General features: G+C 47.3%; 1 protein-coding gene across 2 annotated transcripts in view; it reads left to right on the top strand.

The window, feature by feature from the left end:
* Positions 1-23,086, top strand: part of LOC143299920 (kelch-like protein 30) — an 81,555-nt gene that overhangs the window by 27,801 nt on the left and 30,668 nt on the right. For both annotated transcript variants that reach the window (XM_076613456.1, XM_076613457.1), the window contains one exon: positions 5,709-5,882. In XM_076613456.1, coding sequence (XP_076469571.1) covers positions 5,709-5,882 — 174 coding nt within the window. The remainder of the gene's footprint in view (positions 1-5,708; positions 5,883-23,086) is intronic.

Genomic DNA, 23,086 nt, shown 5'->3' with positions numbered 1-23,086 from the left:
CAGGCCTAGCAAGCCGGCGGTGGATTAACTCTTGCTCAAGAAATTAAAAGGAGAAGAAACGGACAGCCTTCCATGTGGGATAAACAATAGGCTGATGACCTTGCGTCTGAAGCTGTCCGAGGATCGCTTCACCACAGTCATCAGCTGCTATGCCCCGATGATGACCAGCCCTGATGACATCAAAGAAGCTTTCTACAAGGAGCTCAGCCACACCATTTCAGCGGTAGACAGAAGGACAGGCTAATCATCCTTGGAGATTTCAATGTCCACATAGGCGTGGACTTCTCCTCATGGCCAAAAGTCCTAGGACAGCACGGCACTGACAAGTGCAACTCCAATGGACTGCTTTTGCTCTCGCTCTGTGCGCAGCATGGACTGACCATCACCAACACCCTCTTCCAACAAGCGGACAAGTACAAGAAGATGCACTCCGGCTCCAAGCAATGGCACATGCTGAACTATGTGATTGTCCAGCAGAGGGACAGAGGTGGTGTTTCCATTACACGCTGCATGAGAGGAGCAGTCTGTTTGTCGGACCATCGCCTGGGACACAGCAAGATGAACATCAGACTTGCATGCAAGCTCCAACCAGCCAGGCAGAAACCCCTTAGGAAGCTGAACATCCACCGCCCTCCCTATCACCACGGACATGCTGTAGCAGCAAATCCAAGCAGCTCTCCAAGAAATTCCTGCATCAACTGATGTAGAAGAGATATGGAGCACCTTTAGAGATGCTGTGTACACAGCAGCAGCTGACACACTCAGCTTTGTACAGAGGAGCCACAAAGACTGGTTTGACGAGAACGACTCTGGAATCTCCAAGCTCCTGAACACACTGCATACATGGCATCAGGATCACATTCCTGATAAAGACTGCCAGAGGAAGAATAACCAGTACTTGCAAACCAAGCAACTCGTACAGAAGAGGCTGCGTGAGATGAAGAACACCTGGTGGGAGAGAAAGTCCGAAGAGCTTCAGTCCACTTCTGATGCTCACGACACGAAGACCTTCCATGATGGTCTCCGAGCTGTGTATGGGCCAAGAATTACAGGATCAATCCCTGTCCGAGCCTTGGATCAGACTACCCTTCTGACAGACAAGAAAGACATCCTTGCCCACTGGGCAGAGCACTTCAACACCCTCCTCAACAGGGACTCGTCCATATCTGACGAGGTAATTGCAGCCCTCCCACAGCTACCAGTCAATGACTCGCTAGCTGCCCCTCCCACCAAGGCCGAAACCCGGAAGGCCCTGACAACATCAGGAAAAGCACCAGGAGCGGATGGAATCCAAGCCGACATATACAAGTATGGAGGCGAGGTGCTGACAGACAAGCTGACCGCCCTGTTCCAGACTATCTGGGAGAGAGGGGAGGTCCCCCAGGATTTCAAGGATGCTTCAGTTGTCCACATTTACAAACAGAAGGGAGACGAAACATCCTGCGATAACCACTGTTGAATCTCTCTCCTCTGCATCGCCAGCAAGATCTTCACCCGCATCATACTGAACAGACTGCTTGACCAAGGACATCCCTGATGGCATGCAGGCGAGAGTACAGGAAAAATACTGACATGTCAGATCTGTTCCCTGTGGTAAATGGAGTGAAGCAGGGCTGTGTCCTGGCACCCACACTGTTCTCCATTCTCTTCTCTGCCATGCTGATTGATGCCTTCCAAGACTGTGACCGGGGCATCTACATTCAGTTTCGCATAGATGGCAAACTTTTCAACTTGCGGTGACTCCATGCCAGGTCCAGGGTGTCTGATGCACTGTTGAGAGAGCTCCTCTTTGCTGATGACTGCACGCTTGCTGCACAAACCCATGAGGACATGCAGTTCATTATGGACAGGTTCTCAACCTCCTGCAAGCACTTTGGACTCACCATCAGCCTCAGCAAGACCAAATCCATGTATCAACCAGCTAGCTCACAGAACGCCAGTGCCCCTCTCCCCCCCACCCCCCCCACCTGCAATCAAGATCAATGACACAGAGATCAAGTCAGTCAACAAGTTTTGCTACCTGAGCAGCACCCTGTGCAGCAACGGAGCCCTTGATGCAGAAGTGACGCTGCGCATTGCCAAGGCCAGCTCCGCCTTTGGCAGACTCAACAACAGGTTGTGGAACAACAAAGGCATCAGGCTCAGCACCAAAATCAAAACCTACAGAGCTGTTGTGCTGACCACCTTGTTGTACTGCTGTGAAACATGGATGACGTATTGCCGTCACATTCAACAACTTGAGCAGTTTCACCAGAGATGCCTACGAAAGATCCTCGGCATAAAGTGGCAAGACAGGGTCTCCAACCTCCAGGTCCTAGAGAGGAGCGGCCTGCCCAGCATCAAAAGCCTGCTGATCCAGTGCCAGCTATGCTGGACAGGACACATTGTCCGCATGACAGACAGCAGGATCCCGAAGATGCTACTGTATGGCCAGCTGAAGGAAGGCCACCTCGAACTTGGAAGACCATGCAAGTGCTTCAAGGACACCTTGAAGACAAACCTCAAAGCCTGTGTCATAGACATCACTTCCTGGGAAACTGATGCCCTTGACCGCTCTCACTGGAGGATGCTGTGCTCTAGTGGCATAAAGACGTTTGAAAACAAGAGAACACTGGCCAATAAGGAGAAGCGTGAGCGAAGGAAGCAGGGCTCAACTTTTGGAGACGTTTTCCCTTGCAACACCTGTGTGAAGTGCTGCACATCCAGAATCGGCCTCTTCTCCCATATGAGGACACACACCGACAGATAAGCCTGTCTGCCTACTCATCCATTGGTCCGATGGGAGACTCCATTATGTGTATGTGTGTTCAGGCATTGAGGGGTATCTTTGTGTACTGCTATATGTGTGTGTGTGTGTGTGTGTTCAGGCATTGAGGGGTATCTTTGTGTACTGCTATATGTGTGTGTGTGTGTGTGTGTTCAGGCATTGAGGGGTATCTTTGTGTACTGCTATGTGTGTGTGTGTGTGTGTGTGTGTGTTCAGGCATTGAGGGGTATCTTTGTGTACTGCTATGTGTGTGTGTGTGTGTTCAGGCAGTGATGGGTACATTTGTGTACTGCTGTATGTGTGTGCGTGTGTGTGCTCTTACAATGATGGTGTACTGCTATATATATGTGTGTGTGTGTGTGTGTGTGTGTGTGTGCTCTTACAATGATGGGTGCCTGTGTACTGCTATATGTGTGTGTGTGTGTATGTGTGTGTGTGTTCAGGCAATGAGGTGTGTCTTTGTCTTCTGCTATATGTATGTGTGTGTGTGTGTGTGTGTGTGTGTGTGTGTGTGTGTGAGTATGTGTGTGTGTGTTCAGGCAATGAGCGGTGTCTCTGTGTGTGTGTGTGTGTGTTCAGGCAATGAGTGGTGTCTGTGTGTACTGCTGTGTGTGTGTGTGTGTGTCTGTGTCTGTGTGTGTTCAGTCAATGAGGGGTGTCTGTGTGTACTGTTGGGTGTGTGTGTGTGTTCAGGCAATGAGGGGTGTCTGTGTGTACTGTTGGGTGTGTGTGTGTGTGTGTGTGTGTGTGTGTGTGTGTGTGTTCAGGCAATGAGGGGTATCTTTGTGTACTGCTATATATGTGTGTGTATGTGCTTTTACAATGAGGGGTGTCTGTGTGTACTGCTGTATGTGTGTGTGTGTGTGTGTTCAGGCAATGAGGGGTATCTTTGTGTACTGCTATATATGTGTGTGTATGTGCTTTTACAATGAGGGGTGTCTGTGTGTACTGCTATGTGTGTGTGTGTGTGTTCTTATAATGAGGGGTGTCTGTGTGAACTGCTATGTGTGTGTGTGTGTGTGGGTGTGTGTGTGTTCAGGCAATGAGGGGTGTCTGTGTGTACTGCTGTGTGTGTGTGTGTATGTGTGTAGGCAATGAGGGGTGTCTGTGTGTACTGCTATGTGTGTGTGTGTGTGTTCTTATAATGAGGGGTGTCTGTGTGAACTGCTATGTGTGTGTGTGTGGGTGTGTGTGTGTGTGTGTGTGTTCAGGCAATGAGGGGTGTCTGTGTGTACTGCTGTGTGTGTGTGTGTGTGTGTGTGTAGGCAATGAGGGGTGTCTGTGTGTACTGCTATGTGTGTGTGTGTGTGTGTTCAGGCAGTGAGGGGTGTCTGTGTACTGTGTGTGTGTGTGTGTGTGTGTGTGTGTGTGTGTAGTGTGTAGGCAATGAGGGTGTCTGTGTGTGCTGCTATATATGTGTGTGTGTGTGTGTGTGTTCATACCATGAGGGGTGTGTGTGTGTGAACTGCAATATGTGTGTGTGTGTGTTCTTACAATGAGTGGTGTCTGTGTGTACTGCTATGTGTGTGTATGTGTTCTTACAATGAGGGGTACTGCTGTGTATGTGTGTGTCTTCGTACCATGAGGGGTGTCTGTGTGTACTTCTATATGTGTGTGTGTTTGTTCTCATAATGAGGGGTGTCTGTGTGTACTGCTGTGTGTGTGTGTTCTTTCAATGAGGGGTGTCTGTGTGTACTGCTGTGTGTGTGTGTTCTTTCAATGAGGGGTGTCTGTGTGTACTGCTGTGTGTGTGTATTTTCAGGCAATGAGGGGTGTCAGTTTGTACTGCTATATATGTGTGTCTGTGTATTCTTACAATGAGGGGTGTCTGTGTGTACTGCTGTGAGTGTGTGTGTGTGTGCGTATGTGTGTTCTTTCAATGAGGGGTTTCTGTGTGTACTTATATATATGTGTGTGTGTGTGTGTGTGTGTTCTTACAATGATGGGTGTCCGTGTGTACTGCTATGTATGTGTGTGTTTGTGTGTGTGCGCGCACTGCAATACAAGGTGTGTGCATCTTCAGACCAGAAGGTGTGTGTAGTGCAGTTCAGTGTGTATGTGTGTTCAGACCAGGCAGTGTGTGTGTAGTGCAGTTCAGTGTGTATGTGTGTTCAGACCAGGAGGTGTGTGTGTAGTGCAGTTCAGTGTGTATGTGTGTTCAGGCCAGGAGGTGTGTGTGTAGTGCAGTTCAGTGTGTATGTGTTCAGGCCAGGATGTGTGTGTGTAGTGCAGTTCAGTGTGTATGTGTGTTCAGGCCATGAGGTGTGTGTGTAGTGCAGTTCAATGTGTATGTGTGTTCAGACCAGGAGGTGTGTGTGTAGTGCAGTTCAGTGTGTATGTGTGTTCAGACCAGGAGGTGTGTGTAGTGCAGTTCAGTGTGTATGTGTGTTCAGGCCATGAGGTGTGTGTGTAGTGCAGTTCAATGTGTATGCGTGTTCAGACCAGGAGGTGTGCGTAGTGCAGTTCAGTGTGTATGTGTGTTCAGACCAGGAGGTGTGTGTGTAGTGCAGTTCAGTGTGTATGTGTGTTCAGACCAGGAGGTGTGTGTGTAGTGCAGTTCAGTGTGTATGTGTGTTCAGACCAGGAGGTGTGCGTAGTGCAGTTCAGTGTGTATGTGTGTTCAGACCAGGAGGTGTGTGTGTAGTGCAGTTCAGTGTGTATGTGTGTTCAGACCAGGAGGTGTGTGTGTAGTGCAGTTCAGTGTGTATGTGTGTTCAGACCAGGAGGTGTGCGTAGTGCAGTTCAGTGTGTATGTGTGTTCAGACCAGGAGGTGTGCGTAGTGCAGTTCAGTGTGTATGTGTGTTCAGACCAGGAGGTGTGTAGTGCAGTTCAATGTGTATGTGTGTTCAGACCAGGAGGTGTGCGTAGTGCAGTTCAGTGTGTATGTGTGTTCAGACCAGGAGGTGTGTGTAGTGCAGTTCAGTGTGTATGTGTGTTCAGGCCATGAGGGTGAGGGTGTGGTGGTGAGGGCACTGACCCGATGGCTGGACCACAACCAGGCTGTGTCCGCTGACAAGTTAGCTCCCCTGCTGCAGGCGGTGAACTGGTCAGACACGTCGCTCTTGTGCCGACAGAGATTCCTGGATCAACACCCAGTCATCAGCAGCACTGAAGGTAGGTCCTCTGTTGGCACTTTGTCATGAAATCATGAACTCATGAACATATGTGTGCGTGTTTGTGTGTTTTGTGCATGCTTGCATGTTTATGTGTGCGTATGTGTGCGTGTATGCCCTTGTGTGTGTGTGAGTGCCCACGTGTACATGTGCAGTTTATGAATGTTTGTGAGTATGTTTGTATATGTGAGTGATGGTAAAGTGTGTCTGTGTGTGTTCTCGCACGCACGTGTTTTCCCTGTTAGTGTAAAAAACATGGTGACTGTGTGTGAATGAATGCATGCACGCGCGCGTGCACGTGCACACACACACACACACACACACACACGCAAACACATAAACACACCACAGGGCTGTACGCAAATCAGCACGCTCCCGAACACAAGAAAATCTTATATTGTTCGGAGTTGAAATGCGTGTTTGATTCACCAGTTACAATTGTCGAAACGGGCTTGCCTGGAGTGCCGAAAATATTTCACCAGAATTTGCTTTTTTGGCATGTTTGTTAAAAGTTAGTAAAGCCAGAAAGTCACGACAAACATAGAGGAAGTTTGAAACTTTGACAGATCTGAAAAGGAAATTTTCTATCTAAAATTACGTTTAAATAACATACTTACCGTGACCCAACTAGTGCAGACTCCGGCAGGGGTCTGACATTCCTGTCCTGTGCAAACTACTATCCGCCTATGCGGAGAAAATGAGAGAACTACGGCCGATAACCTCCCGGAAGTAGGTAACGTCCCCTTTGTCCCCCTGGCTATCGCCCTCTTTTGACGGCAATATGCCATCAGCAGCGCAGCGAGCAGGGAGAACAGGAAGCGGGGAGGCCGGGAGGGTCTTAAATTTGGGTCACGGTAAGTATGTTATTTAATTTTAGATAGAAAATTTCCTTTTAATCACACATACTTAACCGTGACCCAACTAGTGCAGAATAGCGCGACAAGGTGGCGGGCTAGCCTGTTCTACTGTCTATGTGCTGCGACAGCCTGCTGTGCAACTACCACAGAAGCGATGCCTCTTGAGCCATCATCCCGCAGGCGTGCGACGTCTCTCAGGTAGAAGTCGATGAAGGTGGCAGGATTTTTCCAGTAGGCGGCATCTAAGATGTCCTGTAGCCGTATTGAGTGCGCCAGGGCAAGAGAGGAGGACCACGCTCTGACTTCATACGCTCTGGCTGAGGAGGCATCGAGTCTCAAACCTACGTCTGCATATGCACCTTTAATCGCATTGACTATCCATCGAGACAGCGACGTTTTGCTAATGTCACGTGGATGGTCCAGGTTCCAGCTAATGAAGAGGCGTCGCTTGGACGCTCGGAAGGGACGCAACCTTTTGAGGTATATGCGCAGGGCCCTGACCGGGCAGAGGAACCTATCCTCGTCATCATGGGCTAGAATGGAAGAGAGCGGTTTGATGAAAAGAATGGGAGAGGGTGTATCGCGAGTCTGATTTTTGGCAAGAAATTCAGGGAGGAACCTAAGTGAGATAGATCCGTCCGGCTCAAAGGCTATATCCTGTGTGGCGCCACTGAGGGCATGGACCTCGCTACAACGTCTGCCTGAGGCGAGTGAGACGAGAAAGAGTGTCTTCATTGAGAGTAGCTTGAAGGGAGCTATAGCAAGGGGTTCGAAGGTTGCCTTGCGGAGGTATTGTAGGACCAAAAAAAGGTCCCAAGAAGGGGTCCGGGGGGATGTACGTGTGTGGCTGAGGGAAGCCCCTCGGACTAATGCCCTAAGCAGGGGGTCATCTGTGAAAGAGGGTCCGCCTAGTTGCCGAAGAGTGGAGCTGATTGCAGCGCGATGGACGCGTACTGCAGAGGCGGAGAGGCCTTTGGAGGAGGAGAGGAAGGCGAGAAAGTTGGCGAGGTCCATGTTGGATGGGTGTGTGGGATTGACTGAGTGGGTTGAGCACCAGGAGAGCCAGCGATTCCAGTGTGCAGAGTAAACGCCTTGAGTGCCTTTGCGATGTGACCTGCACACAAGGTCAGCTGTGTCATCGGAGGCGCCTAGTGCTGACAGAGATTCCCGCACAGTAGCCAGGCGTGTAGGTTGAGAACCTCTGGGTTTCCGTGGGGAACGCCCGAGCGGGGCTGGACTAGGGAGTGTCTGCCGATGTGAAGGCGGAGTGGGGGAACGTGAGTGAGGTGGAGAAGGTCGGGGAACCACGGCTGTGCTGGCCAGTGGGGTGCGATGAGAATCAGGGCGGCACTCTCCAGCCTTGCCTTTCTGAGGACTTTTCCCATGATTGGCAGTGGGGGGAAGGCATACCCCGAAAGGTTGGACCAGCTGATCGACAGGGCGTCCACGGCCCAGGCCTGCGGGTCTGGGACTGGGGAGACGTATGTGGGAATGCGGAAGTTGTACCTTGTGGCGAAGAGATCCACATGTGGTTTGTGCCAATGGTCCCAGATCGGCTGAAGTGTTGAGTGTGACAGGGTCCACTCCGTCTGAAGCACTGTGTGGGATCTGCTGAGGTAATCTGCTAGAATGTTGAGCTTGCCTGGGACATGTGCTGTCAGGTGGATGTTGTGCTCTTGACACCAGAGGAGGACTGTCTCCGCATGCAGGGACAGCTGGTGAGAGTGAGCTCCCCCCTGTTTGTTCAGGTAACATGCTACCGTCGTGTTGTCTGTGCATAGCAAGATCGACCTGCGCGAAACGTGGGGGAGGAAGTGCTGGAGGGCAAGGGAGACCGCCTCCAGTTCCAGTTTGTTGATGTGCCATGATTGCTGCTGTGGGGACCAAGTCCCTGACGCTGTGTGGTTCTCCATGTGAGCACCCCAGCCCATGTTGGAGGCATCTGTGTATAGTTCTGCATCCGGAGTTGGGTTCGAGATGGGAACCCCAGCGTTGAGCCATTGCATGTCCATCCAGCGCTGGGTCGACTGTGAGAACCATGTGCCTAGAGGAATCTGGGTGTCCCATGTCTGAGAAGAATGGGACCACCTGTTCTGGAAGTGGCGCTGAAATGGGCATTTGTGTAGTCTGCCCAAGGGGACCAGTGCAGCAAGAGACTCCATGAAGCCCAGTAGAGAGGCAAGCTCCCTGGCTGACGCCGAGGCTGCCTGTGATAGATGAGAAAGGAGGCTGTGTAGCCTGTGGAGGCGAGGCATGGCCGGACGTATGGTCATTGATACTGAATCGATCGCCATACCCAGGAATTCGAACTGTTGAGAGGGCTCCAGTTCCGATTTGTCTGTGTTCATCAGAAAGCCCAGTGCTTGGCACTGGTTCCTGACGAGGTTGAGGTGATGCTGGCAGAGGGCCTTGCTCTCTGCAAGGATCAACCAGTCGTCTAGGTAGACCCTCAGGCGTATGCCCTTGCTCCTGAGGGCCAAACATAGTTCCCTGACCACCCTGGTGAAGACCCACGGGGCTGGAGCCAGGCCAAATGGAAGGGCTCTGAACTGGAAGGACTTGCCTTCCCATGAGAAGCGGAGCCACTTGCGGTCCCTGGGGTGAACGAGGATATGGAAGTAAGCGTCTGTGAGGTCTATGGAGACTGCCCAGTCGCCTTGTCTGATAGAGTCCCTGATTGACGCAGGTGATTCCATGCGGAATGATTTGTGCTGGAGATATCTGTTTAGGGGCGAAAGGTCTAGGACTGGCTGCGATCCGCCGGATGTTTTGGGAACGACGAAAATGCAGCCGAAGAAGCCCGGAGAGAGAGGAGGAGCTTCTTCTATGGCCTCTTTGTGGAGAAGAGAGAGTATTTCGTCCCGCAGGGCTGAGCAGGCTGTGTCGCCCTGTGGGGGGGGGGAAGGGAGGAGGAGAGAGAGTGAGAGGTGCCTTGGAGGAGAGCCAAGGCAGGCGGAACCCCGACCCTATCACCCGGAGGACCCACTCGCATGCTGGGAGAGACAGCCACGCTGGTATGTGCCTGGACAGGCTTCCTGCTGGCTGTTGGTGCGCGAGTGGCGGGTGAAGGGCGGGGGCAAGTCATTGGGGGTGGGCCGGTGTGGAGTTGGTTGCTGGCCTGCGTGGGGGGCGGAGTGAGTGCGGCTGGCGCCTGTACGAACTGGGCTGACCCCTGGGTTGTGCTCTGGCGTTTGACGGTGTGGATTGGCGCGGGCGCGGTCCGAAGGAGGTAATGTTGCTACGCCTGAAGGTGTAGGGCTGATGCCGTTGAGCGTGCCGCGGGTGTGCCGGAGTGCGGAGAGGGCCTGCGCCAAGGGCAAGGTCCCTACCCAAGTCTGCGCGGCGTTTTATGGCCGCAGTGGGAAAGCCCTGACCAAAAAGGGAACCGTCCGCGGGAGGAAGCGCTCTGAGGGAAGCATGTTCTGGCAGAGAACGCACGTATGGAGAGTGGTCGAGCACAGCGTCCCTCCTGGCCAAAATCACATTCATGTAGGCTTGCGCTTGGATATTGGCAGAGCGCATAAGGAGCTGGGCGATCTGCTGTACGAAGGGAGAGAAGACCGAGATGTCAAGGCCGGCTGGTGGATCAGCTGGCGTTTCCATCAGCGCTGTGGCAAGGCCCGCCAGGAAGTTGTCTATGGCTGCAGTTGATTCAAGGGACAACCTTGCAGCTTCTTCCAGGTCCATCAAGAATCTGTCTGTCACTGTGATTGAGCGATTGCCCTGTGAGTTGTTTGGGAGTAGTAGTAGGTCCTCCTGAGAAAGAGGCAGGGGCCTTTGCGGGATAGGACCCGGAGCTAACAGTGGGGGCTTTGAAGTGGGTCTGGGTTGGGTTTTTAAGAATTTGCCTCAACCCATTGCTGCAGGGAAATTGGGGACAGAATCAGAGGGGACCTCGCTGATGGGTTGGCCCCTGATGCGTGCCAGCGTATTATGCAGGGCATCGAGTACCATGGGCGACTGTGTGAGGGCATAGTGAGGGCCATTGGAGGATCTGTGGATGCCCATGATTTCCATGGCACCGCAGGATTGAGGCGTGCCCGGTGCGTGAATTGTCTCCACCCTGTCTGGAGTGTAGGAAGCTAGGTGTGCTAGTGCTTCCTGCAGGGAAACCAACTGGTTTTCTTCTGAAGGTGGTTCCTCTGTGTCTGTGTCACCATCAGAAAATGTCTCTTCGGTGGCATAGGGTGATGGATCAGGCTGTGTGCTGGGCACGTGGCCAGTGTGGCTGTCCTGGGTGCTCTGAGTGTGTCCTGCTGAAGTGGAGGGGAGCTGCTGGTGGGTGGCAGGGGGTGGTGGTGTTGCATTAGAAGAAGGAGCAGAAGCAGAAGGTGTGGCACCAGGAAGGACAGTGGAGCATAATTGCTGCAGCAAGCTGATAATGAGCTGCTGATTGTTTGTTTGAGCAGCTTGTTGAGAGACCGTTTGTGGCTGGGAAACAACAGCAGCTGGAGGAATGGCAGATGTGGACATCACTGCATGGCTTGGTGGAACCGTGCACGCGCCTGCACTGGAGGCAAGGGGCAGTGCCGGTGCAAGGGAAGTAACTGCGGCGGTCACCGATAAGGGGACCGAAGCAGGAGTTGCCTCCCTTGGATTGGAAAATCGTGACAAGGGGAGCGGTGCACGCGTATGGGCAAGCGTGTCCCCTAGTGGTCCACCTTCCTCCCTGCACATGGGGAGGGCATCCCTACACGCCACGGTCGCCAAAGGATCCGAGACGGTCGAGGCATGCCGTGTGGGGGGCTCGTGATCCGATGTCACGGCCGCCACCACGGACGCATCGCACGTAGGGCCCAGACTAGTGTGCGGATCCAGAGCAAGTGACTTGCGTTGTTTCCCCAAAGGGTTTGTGCTAGAATCCCTTGTTGAGACTGAGGGCATGGGGAAAGGGATAGAGGAGGTCGACTCGGGCGGATAGTAGTTTGCACAGGACAGGAATGTCAGACCCCTGCCGGAGTCTGCACTAGTTGGGTCACGGTTAAGTATGTGTGATTAAAAATGATTTTAAAACAATGAAATAAAGATGGATTTGGGTGTTAAAGATAGGATCGTTTCGTTTGCAGCACACGTTTTCGAAAAACACAAGTATCAGATGGTGATAAAATATATGATATGTATCAGATTTATATCGGTACTGTTAACTGCCCCCCTCCCTTCCTTTTGTCACTTTCGATTTTGTTGTTGTTCAGCAGGAATTGTGCAGAAATAATGGCATTGCTTGTTGGCAGAAGCAAAAGAAAAGCATGGAACACATGAACTGTGTAAGCAAACTACTGATACTTCCTGATGATGATGAATAGCCAGACTAAGTTCCTGAGTACATCGTTGAGCAGTTCCTGAGTACATCATTGAGCAGTTCCTGAGTACATCATTGAGCAGTTTGTTGCCCTGTTGTTTGATTGTCTGAGCGATCTGCGTGTTGCCAGCACAGTCAGACAGCCTGTCCTCGCTAAAGAAAAGAAAACATTGGAAAATACTGCACCCACATCAGCAGCTCTTGAATGGCACACACACAGAGCAGTTTATCTGAGAGAGTGCTTACATCTGGAGGTAGAACGTCGGGGATTGCAAAAAGGGGAGGGAAAAACCTTTGTGGACCATTTGTGGACGCCCAGTCAGTTGGTCCTCGCCTCAAACGCTCAGCGATCAACGAACATCTGCTTTCAATCAGCCTCGACATCCTGTGTATCACAGAAACTTGGCTTCGCAGTACTGGGGATGAAGCTAAGTGTCGAGATCTCGCTTCCCCTGGCTACACTACCACCTCCTTCCCTCGTGTTACAACTTGCGGGGGAGGAATCGCCTTCGTTGTGTCAGACAGGCTGCTCCCACACACAACATACACATCTGCCTTTCCCTTCAACCATGCCTCATTCGAACTGGCCCAGCTTTCACTGTCGCTGCCACATTCCCACCTCAATGTGTTCTGCCTCTACCGTCCGCCACCAAACAAGAAAAATAAACTTTCTGATATGATGTTTATAGAACAGTTTCCGGACTTCTTAGAATACGCTAATAGTTTACCAGGCTCCCTACTTATTGTTGGTGACTTTAATTTTCATTTTGATTCACCCACACAGTTTTATACCTCTAAATTACTTGAAATTGTCAGTTTGTTCGATCTTAAGCAGTCTGTAACCGAGCCTACACACAATCGTGGTCACATCGTCGATTGGGTGTTGCACAGAAATGAGGACTGCCTCCTGAAGTCTACCACCGTCGATCACACCCTGTCCTCCGACTATCACAGTGTGACGTGTCATCTGAACCTCACCAAACCTCCCACGCCCTGCTGTGTATAGGGAGGTGCGCACACTGACCTCAATTGACTTAGACTTATTTAAAGCTGACCTGCTGACTAATATCCCTTTTGAACCCACTGCTGACCAGCTATCCACTGTCCTACGCGCTGCACTCGACAGGCACGCCCCGTCGACTCGGCGCCTGATCTCCAATCGTCCCCTGTCGCCTTGGTACAACACCGTGGGACCAGAGCTGTTGGAGGCCAAGCGGGAGAGAAGGAGAGCTGAGAGGCACTGGCGTGCCACTAGTTTGACCATCAGTAGGGACATTTTTCAGACAGCCAGGAATAATGTAACAAACATTGTTGACAGGGCAGAGTCAAAGTTCTACTCTTCTAAAATCCTTGCATGCACCACAGCCAAACAGCTTTTCAACGCTACGACCAATCTACTTGGTAAAATGAAAAACACTCCTCTCCCTACAACATTTTCGGTGCAGGAACTCCCTCAAAAGTTTTCTGACTTCTTCACCCGCAAAATATCATGCATTCATGAGAAGCTTGACTCTGTTGTGTCTCCTTCTTCACCCGTTCAAGAACGCGTGTACAGTGGTCCTGTTTTACATTGTTTCCAACCGGTTACTGAAGATTTTGTGAAGAAAGTGTGTCTAAGCGCTTGTCCAAAATCCTGTGAGCTTGACCCTGTCCCGTCTTCTTTGTTGGTTGAATGTATTGATGTTCTACTGCCACATATTACTCATGTCATCAATTCTTCCTTACTGTCTGGTTGTTTTCCTGAAAGCTTCAAATCTGCTGTTGTACATCCACTCATCAAGAAACCATCTTTGGATCATAATTGTTTGAAAAATTATCGACCTGTCTCTAATCTGTCATTTTTATCAAAACTGCTAGAAAAGATCATATTGTCTCAGCTCTTAGCTCATCTGGAGCAGAATGGTTTACTTAATTCCCACCAGTCAGCTTATAGACGTGGTCATAGTTGCGAAACAGCCCTTCTTAGAATAGTGAATGATATGCTTTCGGGATTTGATGAGGATAAGATATCTGTTCTCGCTCTCTTAGATTTGTCAGCAGCTTTTGACACTATCAACCACTCTATCCTCTTGAACAGGCTTAAAACTTCCTTTGGTATTCGTGACACTGCACTAGCATGGATCACGTCTTACCTGTCAGATCGTACACAGAAAGTGTGTGTAAATGGTACATACTCTAGAGTATCTGCCTTGAAATATGGTGTCCCACAAGGGTCCGTCCTAGGTCCTGTTCTTTTCGTGCTGTATGCGGCTCCTGTGTCGGATGTCATCAGTCATCATGCGATGTCGCATGAGAGCTTTGCTGATGACACACAACTTTATCAGTCGGCTTCCATAGCTGAATTTGATGCACTGGTGACTCAAACACAGGAGTGCATTGCTGGCCTAAAGGACTGGATGACTCTGAACAAGCTGCCATTAAATGATGATAAGACTGAATTTATGATAACCTGTCCAAAGAAGTTTCGTCAACATCCTTCCTTTCCTGACACTGTTCTGATCAATAGCACACCTGTTTCACTTTCTCCCTCTGTTCGCAGTCTTGGTGTAATCCTGGACCAGTCTCTTTCCTTCCAACAGCACATTTCGAATATCTGTAAAGTTGCCTATTTGGAACTGCGTAGAATCAGCTCTATCCACCACTATCTCTCAACCGATGCAACCAAGACACTTGTATGCTCTCTGGTTCTCTCAAGATTGGATTACTGCAACTCTCTTTTGGCCGGCCTTCCCAAATACCTGTTAGACAGACTCCAACGAATTCAGAATAACGCTGCCAGACTCATTTGCAGAGCTTCTAAATTTGACCATGTTTCTCCTCTCCTTCAGTCTCTCCACTGGTTGCCTGTTTCTGATTGAATAGACTATAAGCTATCCACTCTGACCTTTTCTGCAGTCAACGGATCTGGCCCCAAGTATCTTTCTGAACTCATCCATATCTATACCCTGTCTCGCCAGCTCCGTTCTTCCTCTGATACTCGACTTCTCAGGATGCCTCACGTCAGAAGTAAGACCTATGGACACAGATCGTTTTCTTTTCAATCGCCAAAGACATGGAACAAGCTCCCTGATAACCTCCGTCATTCTGATTCCCTCGCATCTTTTAAATCTCGTCTCAAAACTCACCTTTTCCCTCAGCAATAAGTTCAATTGTGGCAGGTCCACTTCCTTTTCGTCAGGTGTGCTTGACTATGTGTGTATACATATGTATGTGTACATAATTACATGCATGTATATGAATGTGTATTGTGTGTGCGTGTGTTTATGTAAGTTTGTGCCTGCCTATGTGTGCGTATGTGTTTGGGTAGCTGTTAGATACACATGTATGTTAAAATGTATGTATGCAGTGTGTGTGCGTGCGTGCGTGCGTGCGTGCGTGCGTGTGTGTGTGTGTGTGTGTGTGTGTGTGTGTGTGTGTGTGGTCACATTTTGGGTTGTGTATGCATAGATATAATGTTTTATGTTATCAAAAGCGTTTTTGTAAAGCACCTAGAGCAGATTTCTGGATAGTGTGCTATATAAGTATCCATTATTATTATTATTATTATTCTACAAAAGCTCAAGACACTTGATGTGAACTGATACACTGCTCCTGAACAGTGGTGTGCAGAGAAAGGTGCAAATACTGCAAGACCAACTTAAAGTGCACATCCTTGTGCACATATGGCAGGGACTGTCACAAAGACTAAACATTGCCCAGCTGCAAAGAGACAACCCAACCAGTCGAGAAGGGTTTTTCAGCAACTTCGTGATACCAGTGTGATGTTTTAGTTTTCAGTCAAGCTGAAACTGTCAGAATTGTTTATTTGGCTTTATAGAGTGCACATTATGTACTTTGTGACTCTTGTAACCACACATCCGATGACATTCATGTGGGATTCTCCTCTCAAGAAACCGTCCACCACCCATACCCCCAAACTCTCATCATCCCTCCTTTTCCATTGCCCTTTGATGTCTGTGAGAGTGATGACTGAATCAACGCCCAACAACCCCACCTTAACATTTGTTCAGAGCCATAAGTCTCTGCTACAGATCTCCTTTACAATTTCTGTGATGTGGCCTGGTGTCCTAATGGTTGATGCAAGCATGCAGCAACTAGTTTGGTGCTGTGATTGGAATGGACTGGTCACTTTTGTAACTTTTGTTATGAGATTGTGCCAGCCAGTCATATATCTCATCATGTAAGTGTGTTATTGGATCAGTTGTTTGCAGTCAAAATCAGTTACTATAGCACAATCTGGAAGAACAGGGCCTTGGCTGATGGGTAAAAGCAGATTTACAAGTTTTTTAACTTCTGAGGACTGTGTTAAACATTCATTTTTTGTGCTTTTTAATACCATAGGAAATATGATTTGAAACGAGAACGGTCTTACTGTATTTCCCACATTATAAAATATCTGTTTCCGAAGTTACAATAGCATGATTATAGGCAGTTACCACAACCTAATAAAATATATTTTTTTGTTCAGGCATTAGAGATAATCTTCCAGGCTTAATTATGGATCTGCTGCTCAAGGCCATCACATCTGGCTGTGACCTAATTACAGATTTAATTAATCTCCTGACGTGCGGCTGATAGACTTTAAACAAAACAAATTCAGTTCGATTCCAGGCAGTCAGAGTATTTATGATGTTAGCTTATACAGATCTCGTGCAGCACAGTATTTGTGTGAATGGTCACAGGTAGTGCAGTAAACAAACACACTGTTTAGAACAGTAATCACCTTAATGTAGTCAGTGCGTGTAGTGAACAAATTTCAAGACTAAATCAAGCCATTTGGAGAAAGTGCTGGTAGATCTATGTGCCTCAAAATGTTCACATAGCATCACAGTACATGCATGAACACATATTTCCATTCAGTTGTGTCTGGTTACAAATTTTATATTTGTCTTCAAAACATTTTAAGTTAAAGGGTTTGCCGGTCAAGGTCATCTGGTCTTACTGTGACCAAATTACATGTTTAGTGCTAAATCTAGTAAGCAAAGTGTCTGAAGCAAATAATATACATAATACAACAACACACTGATTGTTTGAAAATCAAAAGTGATGCTCAAAGGAAAGACAACATTTAGATCTGCAGTTGCAGTGATGGGGCCAGTGGTGAAGGGTAACCTGCATTCATAGCTATTTGTAGCCAGTGGTGAAGGGTAACCTGCATTCATAGCTATTTGTAGCCAGTGGTGAAGGGTAACCTGCATTCATAGCTATTTGTAGCCAGTGGTGAAGGGTAACCTGCATTCATAGCTATTTGTAGCCAGTGGTGAAGGGGTAACCTGTATTCATAGCTATTTGTAGCCAGTGGTGAAGGGTAACCTGTATTCATAGCTATTTGTAGCCAAACAGGGAAAGTGTCAAGAAGCCTATTGCCTGCATATATTCAGATAGAGTCACAGTTCATATGTGCAACAGGTCATGCTTTCACTTCACAACCTAACTGTTGGGATTCGTTGAGAATTGCTGTGATTCGCTTAGCAGATGATGTTTTCAAAGATGCCATATTTGTTCACTTCACGTTGCGTCGATTTTATGAACACATAGGTCCTTCGATGAATTTTCATGAGTCACACCAGAGGCACTAAACTTAGCGAGATGAATCACTCAGCGCTTCGCGTGAAGCCGCCGCGCGAGCAGCTCTCGCCCGGAAATAGTATGCGCCCTCAAGCGGCCAGACAGTTACGGCAGCAGAGGAAATGGCTTGGTGTTCTGCTGTAAACTGCAAAAACTCGCGCAAAAAAGGATGGACATTGTTCCGATTTCCCAAAGATGAAGACAGGTAAGCGTTTCATGATTTTGTTTAATGAAGTATCGTGTTGATATGGACATTTATGTCGTTATTACATTCGTTAGTCAGAGCTTTGTTTAGCCGAGTGTGCAAAGTGAAAGTAGTTTTTAGCAAAACCGAAAGTAGAGCTGTGAAAGGTATCCGTGACGTTTTGTGATTGTGACTTTGGGTCTGGGACAGACAACATTAGAGCGGCATCAAAACTGAACCCAAAATGAGGCACTGTTTTAGTGATTAGAACCATAGTGATGCATTGATATAATTATGCAACACTGAATGTGTTGCTATGGTTGTAGTGTAGTGGTTATGGTAGACTGCTCAGCTAGCAGTCATAGTAATAGTAATCACTACTTGCAGTAGACGCCAGTCAAATCTTTCTAGTAATCAGTAATCACTCAGTTTAGCAGGAATGGCAGTAATAGTAGAAGCAGTTGCAGGAGCAGCAGCAACAGCAGCAGTAGTAGCAGCACCAGCTTTGTCATCATCATCATCATCTTCATCATCATCAGTAGTAGTTGTTGTCGTGGTAGTAGTAATAGTACTGAGAAGGATGAAGAGAACAACTGAGGATGAAATGATACCAGTTTCTATAAATTGAAAACTGAATGAAAATAAATATTGAAATGCTATATTGCTTTTTTTTGTACAGATGCAAAAAGTGGGTTCAGAACACCAGGCGAGCTGATCTACAGGGAAAAACCAGCGAGTACCTGTACACTAACTGCAAACTTTGCTCTGAACATTTTGAGCCAAATCAGTTTATGAATCCCAGTGCGGAAAAATTGAGTCTTGTGTGGAATGCTGTCCCCACATTATTCAACATTCCAAATCCACCACCTAAAGTCACAACAAAAAGAAAAATGCCCTGTCGACAGGATCACCCTGCAAGTTCCAAAAAAGCCAGAACCAGCCATGAATCACAGGAAAAAGCAGGTAATTTAATTTACTGTATATATTTGTATGTTTTTAAATTGCTGTAGCTTTTATATGTACAAGTATTTTGATATAATTATGTCAGACTTGTTATCTCTGCGATAATATTATTTAGAACTGTGTATATCACATTGTGTGGGGTGTGGGTGAGGAGAGTGAAAAGGTAAAACATAAATGAACATATATGTCATTATTTCTGTCGCCTTGTCAGTGTCTCTCTCTCTCTCTCTCTCTCTCTCTCTCTCTCTCAGCTATTGTTTATTTGTATCTCTCACACATTTTCTGGAATGGTGTGTGTGTGTGTGTGTGTGTGTGTGTGTGTGTGTGTGTGTGTAATAGTCATAAACTAATTTTCATTTCCAGTGCCTGATCCTGTTCCTGGCCCCTCGGTTGACTGGCAGCCAACACTAGAAAGACAATAACAGAAAGTTTGCGTCTTCAAGTGGCAGGCAAAACAGAAAACTGCTCAAGCTGTGTCATATCTGAATTTTCCTTAGGCATTGACTTGCAAAATTACTACTGACTTTTACAAATATACTGCCTTAACATAATAAAATTTTAGTAAGTGATCTCAGAAAGGTTGAAATCAGGTATCTGAAGCAAAGTTCCTGTGGTAGTTGGTGCTATTTGTCGTGTCGGCTGTTGGTTCAAGGAGAAAGGCGAAAGTTTACGGCTGGATATGACACATTTGTTTTCGTCTGTGTGGATCCCGACACCAACTGGGTGGGTAATTTCGATAATTTAATAGTAACTCTCTCTCTCTCTCTCTCTCTCTCTCTCTTTGCTGTATCTCTTTTAAAACCTATGGAGAATCTGCAAAATTATGTCGATAACCCACGTATTTATTTTGGGGGACATGCCGCAGACAGTCAACATACGCACATGCTTTTTCTGTGTTGCTTCTCCTTTGCGCCTGGCTGCTATCTACTGTCTGGGGGAAGGGAGAGGGTGGTGAGGGACGCGGCGCGCCGCGAGCGAGCGAGGCTTCAGTTTTGCACATAGGGGAAAGAAGGGAGTGTGCCCTCTCCCTCATTCTACACTCTCTGGTCACACACACCACAGAATGAAACAACATCAATTATAACATTCCAAAGAAAGCCTGAACTTTCAATAATTTTTTTTACTTTGAGTTGGAAACTTGGCTAAATTCGAAGAATCGATGGGACCCGGCTTAAGTTGCAACTTATGGAGGGTAGCCAGTAAAACTGTTGAAAACCGACTGCATTCATACACTATCTTGATTCAGGTCTATGAGAGACGATTAATGCCTGTTCACTGCTTATTTCCATTGATGACTTCGCAGACCGGAGTTTCCCAGTCTTCGTTGCTTTCAGCATGCAACTGAAATAGGGAAAAAGAGTGCAGTATTTTTCTACATGGTTTTGATAGGCATGCACATGAAAACATTGAAAATACTACAGTTCCAGGGTGTTTTGTGCAAAGTTACTAACCAACAGCAAAGATAAGACTTCAAAGATGCGATATCTATAAATAAATAAAAAATTAAAAAAATAAAAAATCCCGATCTTCATAATTTTGACCCTAACTGCTTGTTTTTGTGTACAGCTAAGTATCGCTGGATGCGACTGTAGCTGGGTTTTCGCGTGCTGCGTTACATGTGGTCAGTTAAAATGGTGTTGTCTGGCAAAGATCAATCTCAGCTCTTTTTTAAAGGTTTACAGCCTTAGAAGTGGCTCAGGAAATTCTGAAATATATAGACATTGCCTGTGCAGTGGTGAGGGTGATGATTCAGGTGCTGATTTGGATTATGATAACAGCAGTCACAACCCACTTCATGATGTAAGAGTGAAAGTAACAGTAATGCAAGTTCTGTGCCCAAGACAGATCAACCAGAGTCTGTATCAGGCCAGGATAAAGTGACAGTGAACATGAACCAGTTGGCAGCACAAACACTTTCTCTCTAAAAGTGTAGCTGGGAAAGGGAAGGGAGGTGAGGAGAGTGTGGTTAGTCAGACTCACCACCAGCAGGGGATGGAGAGGAGCGGGCTGTATCAGTTAGCCCGGTGCTAACACACATCGGTGCTAACACACATCGAGCCAGCCTCTTTCTTTCCCATCATCAAATGTGTAATACTGGACCACAGGCACCCGACGAAAACAAAATTGACTGGAAATACTGGAATTAATTGTGATTCAGAGGGGTAGTGGAGGGAATGGGGGTGTGGGGGGGCACTTTTTTGGAAACCCCGATTTTTCACACGGCACACAGGAAAGACAAAATTGTTAAAATGTTCGGCAAGCAAGAGGTTAACTGAAAACAGAAGAGAGCAATTAGAAGACAGATTGGGAACTGAGAAGAGAACAGATTCTGTTTTGTCATCATTAAGGTTGACTTTGTTATCGTTCATTCAGCTTTTTACATCTTGGATTCATGTTTTTAGGTCACAATGAAGTGCTTGTGCATTCTGTGGCAGGGCTGATTATTGTTGCTTCGTGTCATGACCGAACAATTATAACAACAGAGTGGTTGTGAATGATCAGAGAGGGATGGTATACATGATAAATAAAGTGGGACCAAGCGTTGAGCCTTGTGGGGCGCGGAAAAGAAGAGGTATAGAGATGATACGAAATTGTTGACAAACTGTTTCCTGTCCAAACTGTTTCCCGTCCATCAAGTAATATTTGAACCATTTGAGTGCAGTAGAACAATGCCAAAGGTAGAAAGGTAGTTTCTAACTGAAAAAGAGTTGATGATCAATAGTGTCAAATGCTGCTGAAAGATCAAACAGGAGAGAACACAGAATTTATCTTCATCCATAGCTGTAACAGTATAATTCACCTTTCAGTGAAACTGAAAGAGTTACAGAGGTTATTAGTGTTTTAGGGATGTGAAATAATTGTTGAAAAACTATTTTTCCAATGATTTTTGGAAAGAAAAGGTAAACTTGAGAGTTGTATAGTCATTCATTTGAAAAAAAGTTATTTGTTCAGAACCTAATTCTTTTATGTGTGATTTAAAAGAGTTGTTAATGTGAAAAAGTGCTGTGTGCTCAACAGAATTGTGTGTGTGCTTTTAGATAATTGTTGAGTTGTGTATTTGAAGCAGAACAGCTGTGTGTGTGTGTGTGTGTGTGTGTGTGTGTGTGTGTGTGTGTGTGTGAAGCAGAACAGTATTTGTATGTATGATTTTAGAGAGTTGTGTAGTTGTTTATTAGTACAGAACAGTGCAGTGTGTGTGTGTGTGTGTGTGTGTGTGTGTGTGTGTGTGTGTGTGTGTGTGAAACAGAACATATTTGTATTTATGATTTTAGAGAGTTGTGTAGTGGTTTATTAGTACAGAACAGTACAGTGTGTGTGATTTGACAGTTGTACAGAACAGTACAGTGTGTGTGTGTGTGATTTGACAGTTGTACAGAACAGTACAGTGTGTGTGTGTGTGTGATTTGACAGTTGTACAGAACAGTACAGTGTGTGTGTGTGTGATTTGACAGTTGTACAGAACAGTACAGTGTGTGTGTGTGTGTGTGATTTGACAGTTGTACAGAACAGTACAGTGTGTGTGTGTGTGATTTGACAGTTGTACAGAACAGTACAGTGTGTGTGATTTGACAGTTGTACAGAACAGTACAGTGTGTGTGATTTGACAGTTGTACAGAACAGTACAGTGTGTGTGATTTGACAGTTGTACAGAACAGTATAGTGTGTGTGTGTGTGATTTGACAGTTGTACAGAACAGCACAGTGTGTGTGTGTGTGTGTGTGTGTGTGTGTGTGTGTGTGTGTGTGTGATTTGACAGTTGTACAGAACAGTACAGTGTGTGTGTGTGTGTGTGTGTGTGTGTGTGTGTGTGTGTGTGTGTGTGTGTGTGTGTGTGATTTGACAGTTGCACAGAACAATACAGTGTGTGTGATTTGACAGTTGTACAGAACAGTACAGTGTGTGTGATATGACAGTTGTACAGAACAGTACAGTGTGTGTGTGTGTGATTTGACAGTTGTACAGAACAGTACAGTGTGTGTGATTTGACAGTTGTACAGAACAGTACAGTGTGTGTGATTTGACAGTTGTACAGAACAGTACAGTGTGTGTGTGTGTGTGTGTGTGTGTGTGTGTGTGTGTGTGTGTGTGTGTGATTTGACAGTTGTACAGAACAGTACAGTGTGTGTGATTTGACAGTTGTACAGAACAGTACAGTGTGTGTGTGTGTGTGTGTGTGTGTGTGTGTGTGTGTGTGTGTGTGTGTGTGTGATATTGGACAGTTGTACAGAACAGTACAGTGTTTGTGTGTGTGTGTGTGTGTGTGTGTGTGTGTGTGTGTGTGTGTGATTTGACAGTTGTACAGAACAGTACAGTGTGTGTGTGTGTGTGTGTGT

This window comes from Babylonia areolata, chromosome 25 (assembly GCF_041734735.1).
Source record: "Babylonia areolata isolate BAREFJ2019XMU chromosome 25, ASM4173473v1, whole genome shotgun sequence".
Classification (NCBI taxonomy): domain Eukaryota; kingdom Metazoa; phylum Mollusca; class Gastropoda; order Neogastropoda; family Buccinidae; genus Babylonia; species Babylonia areolata.
This window is presented reverse-complemented; position numbering and strand designations above follow the sequence as displayed.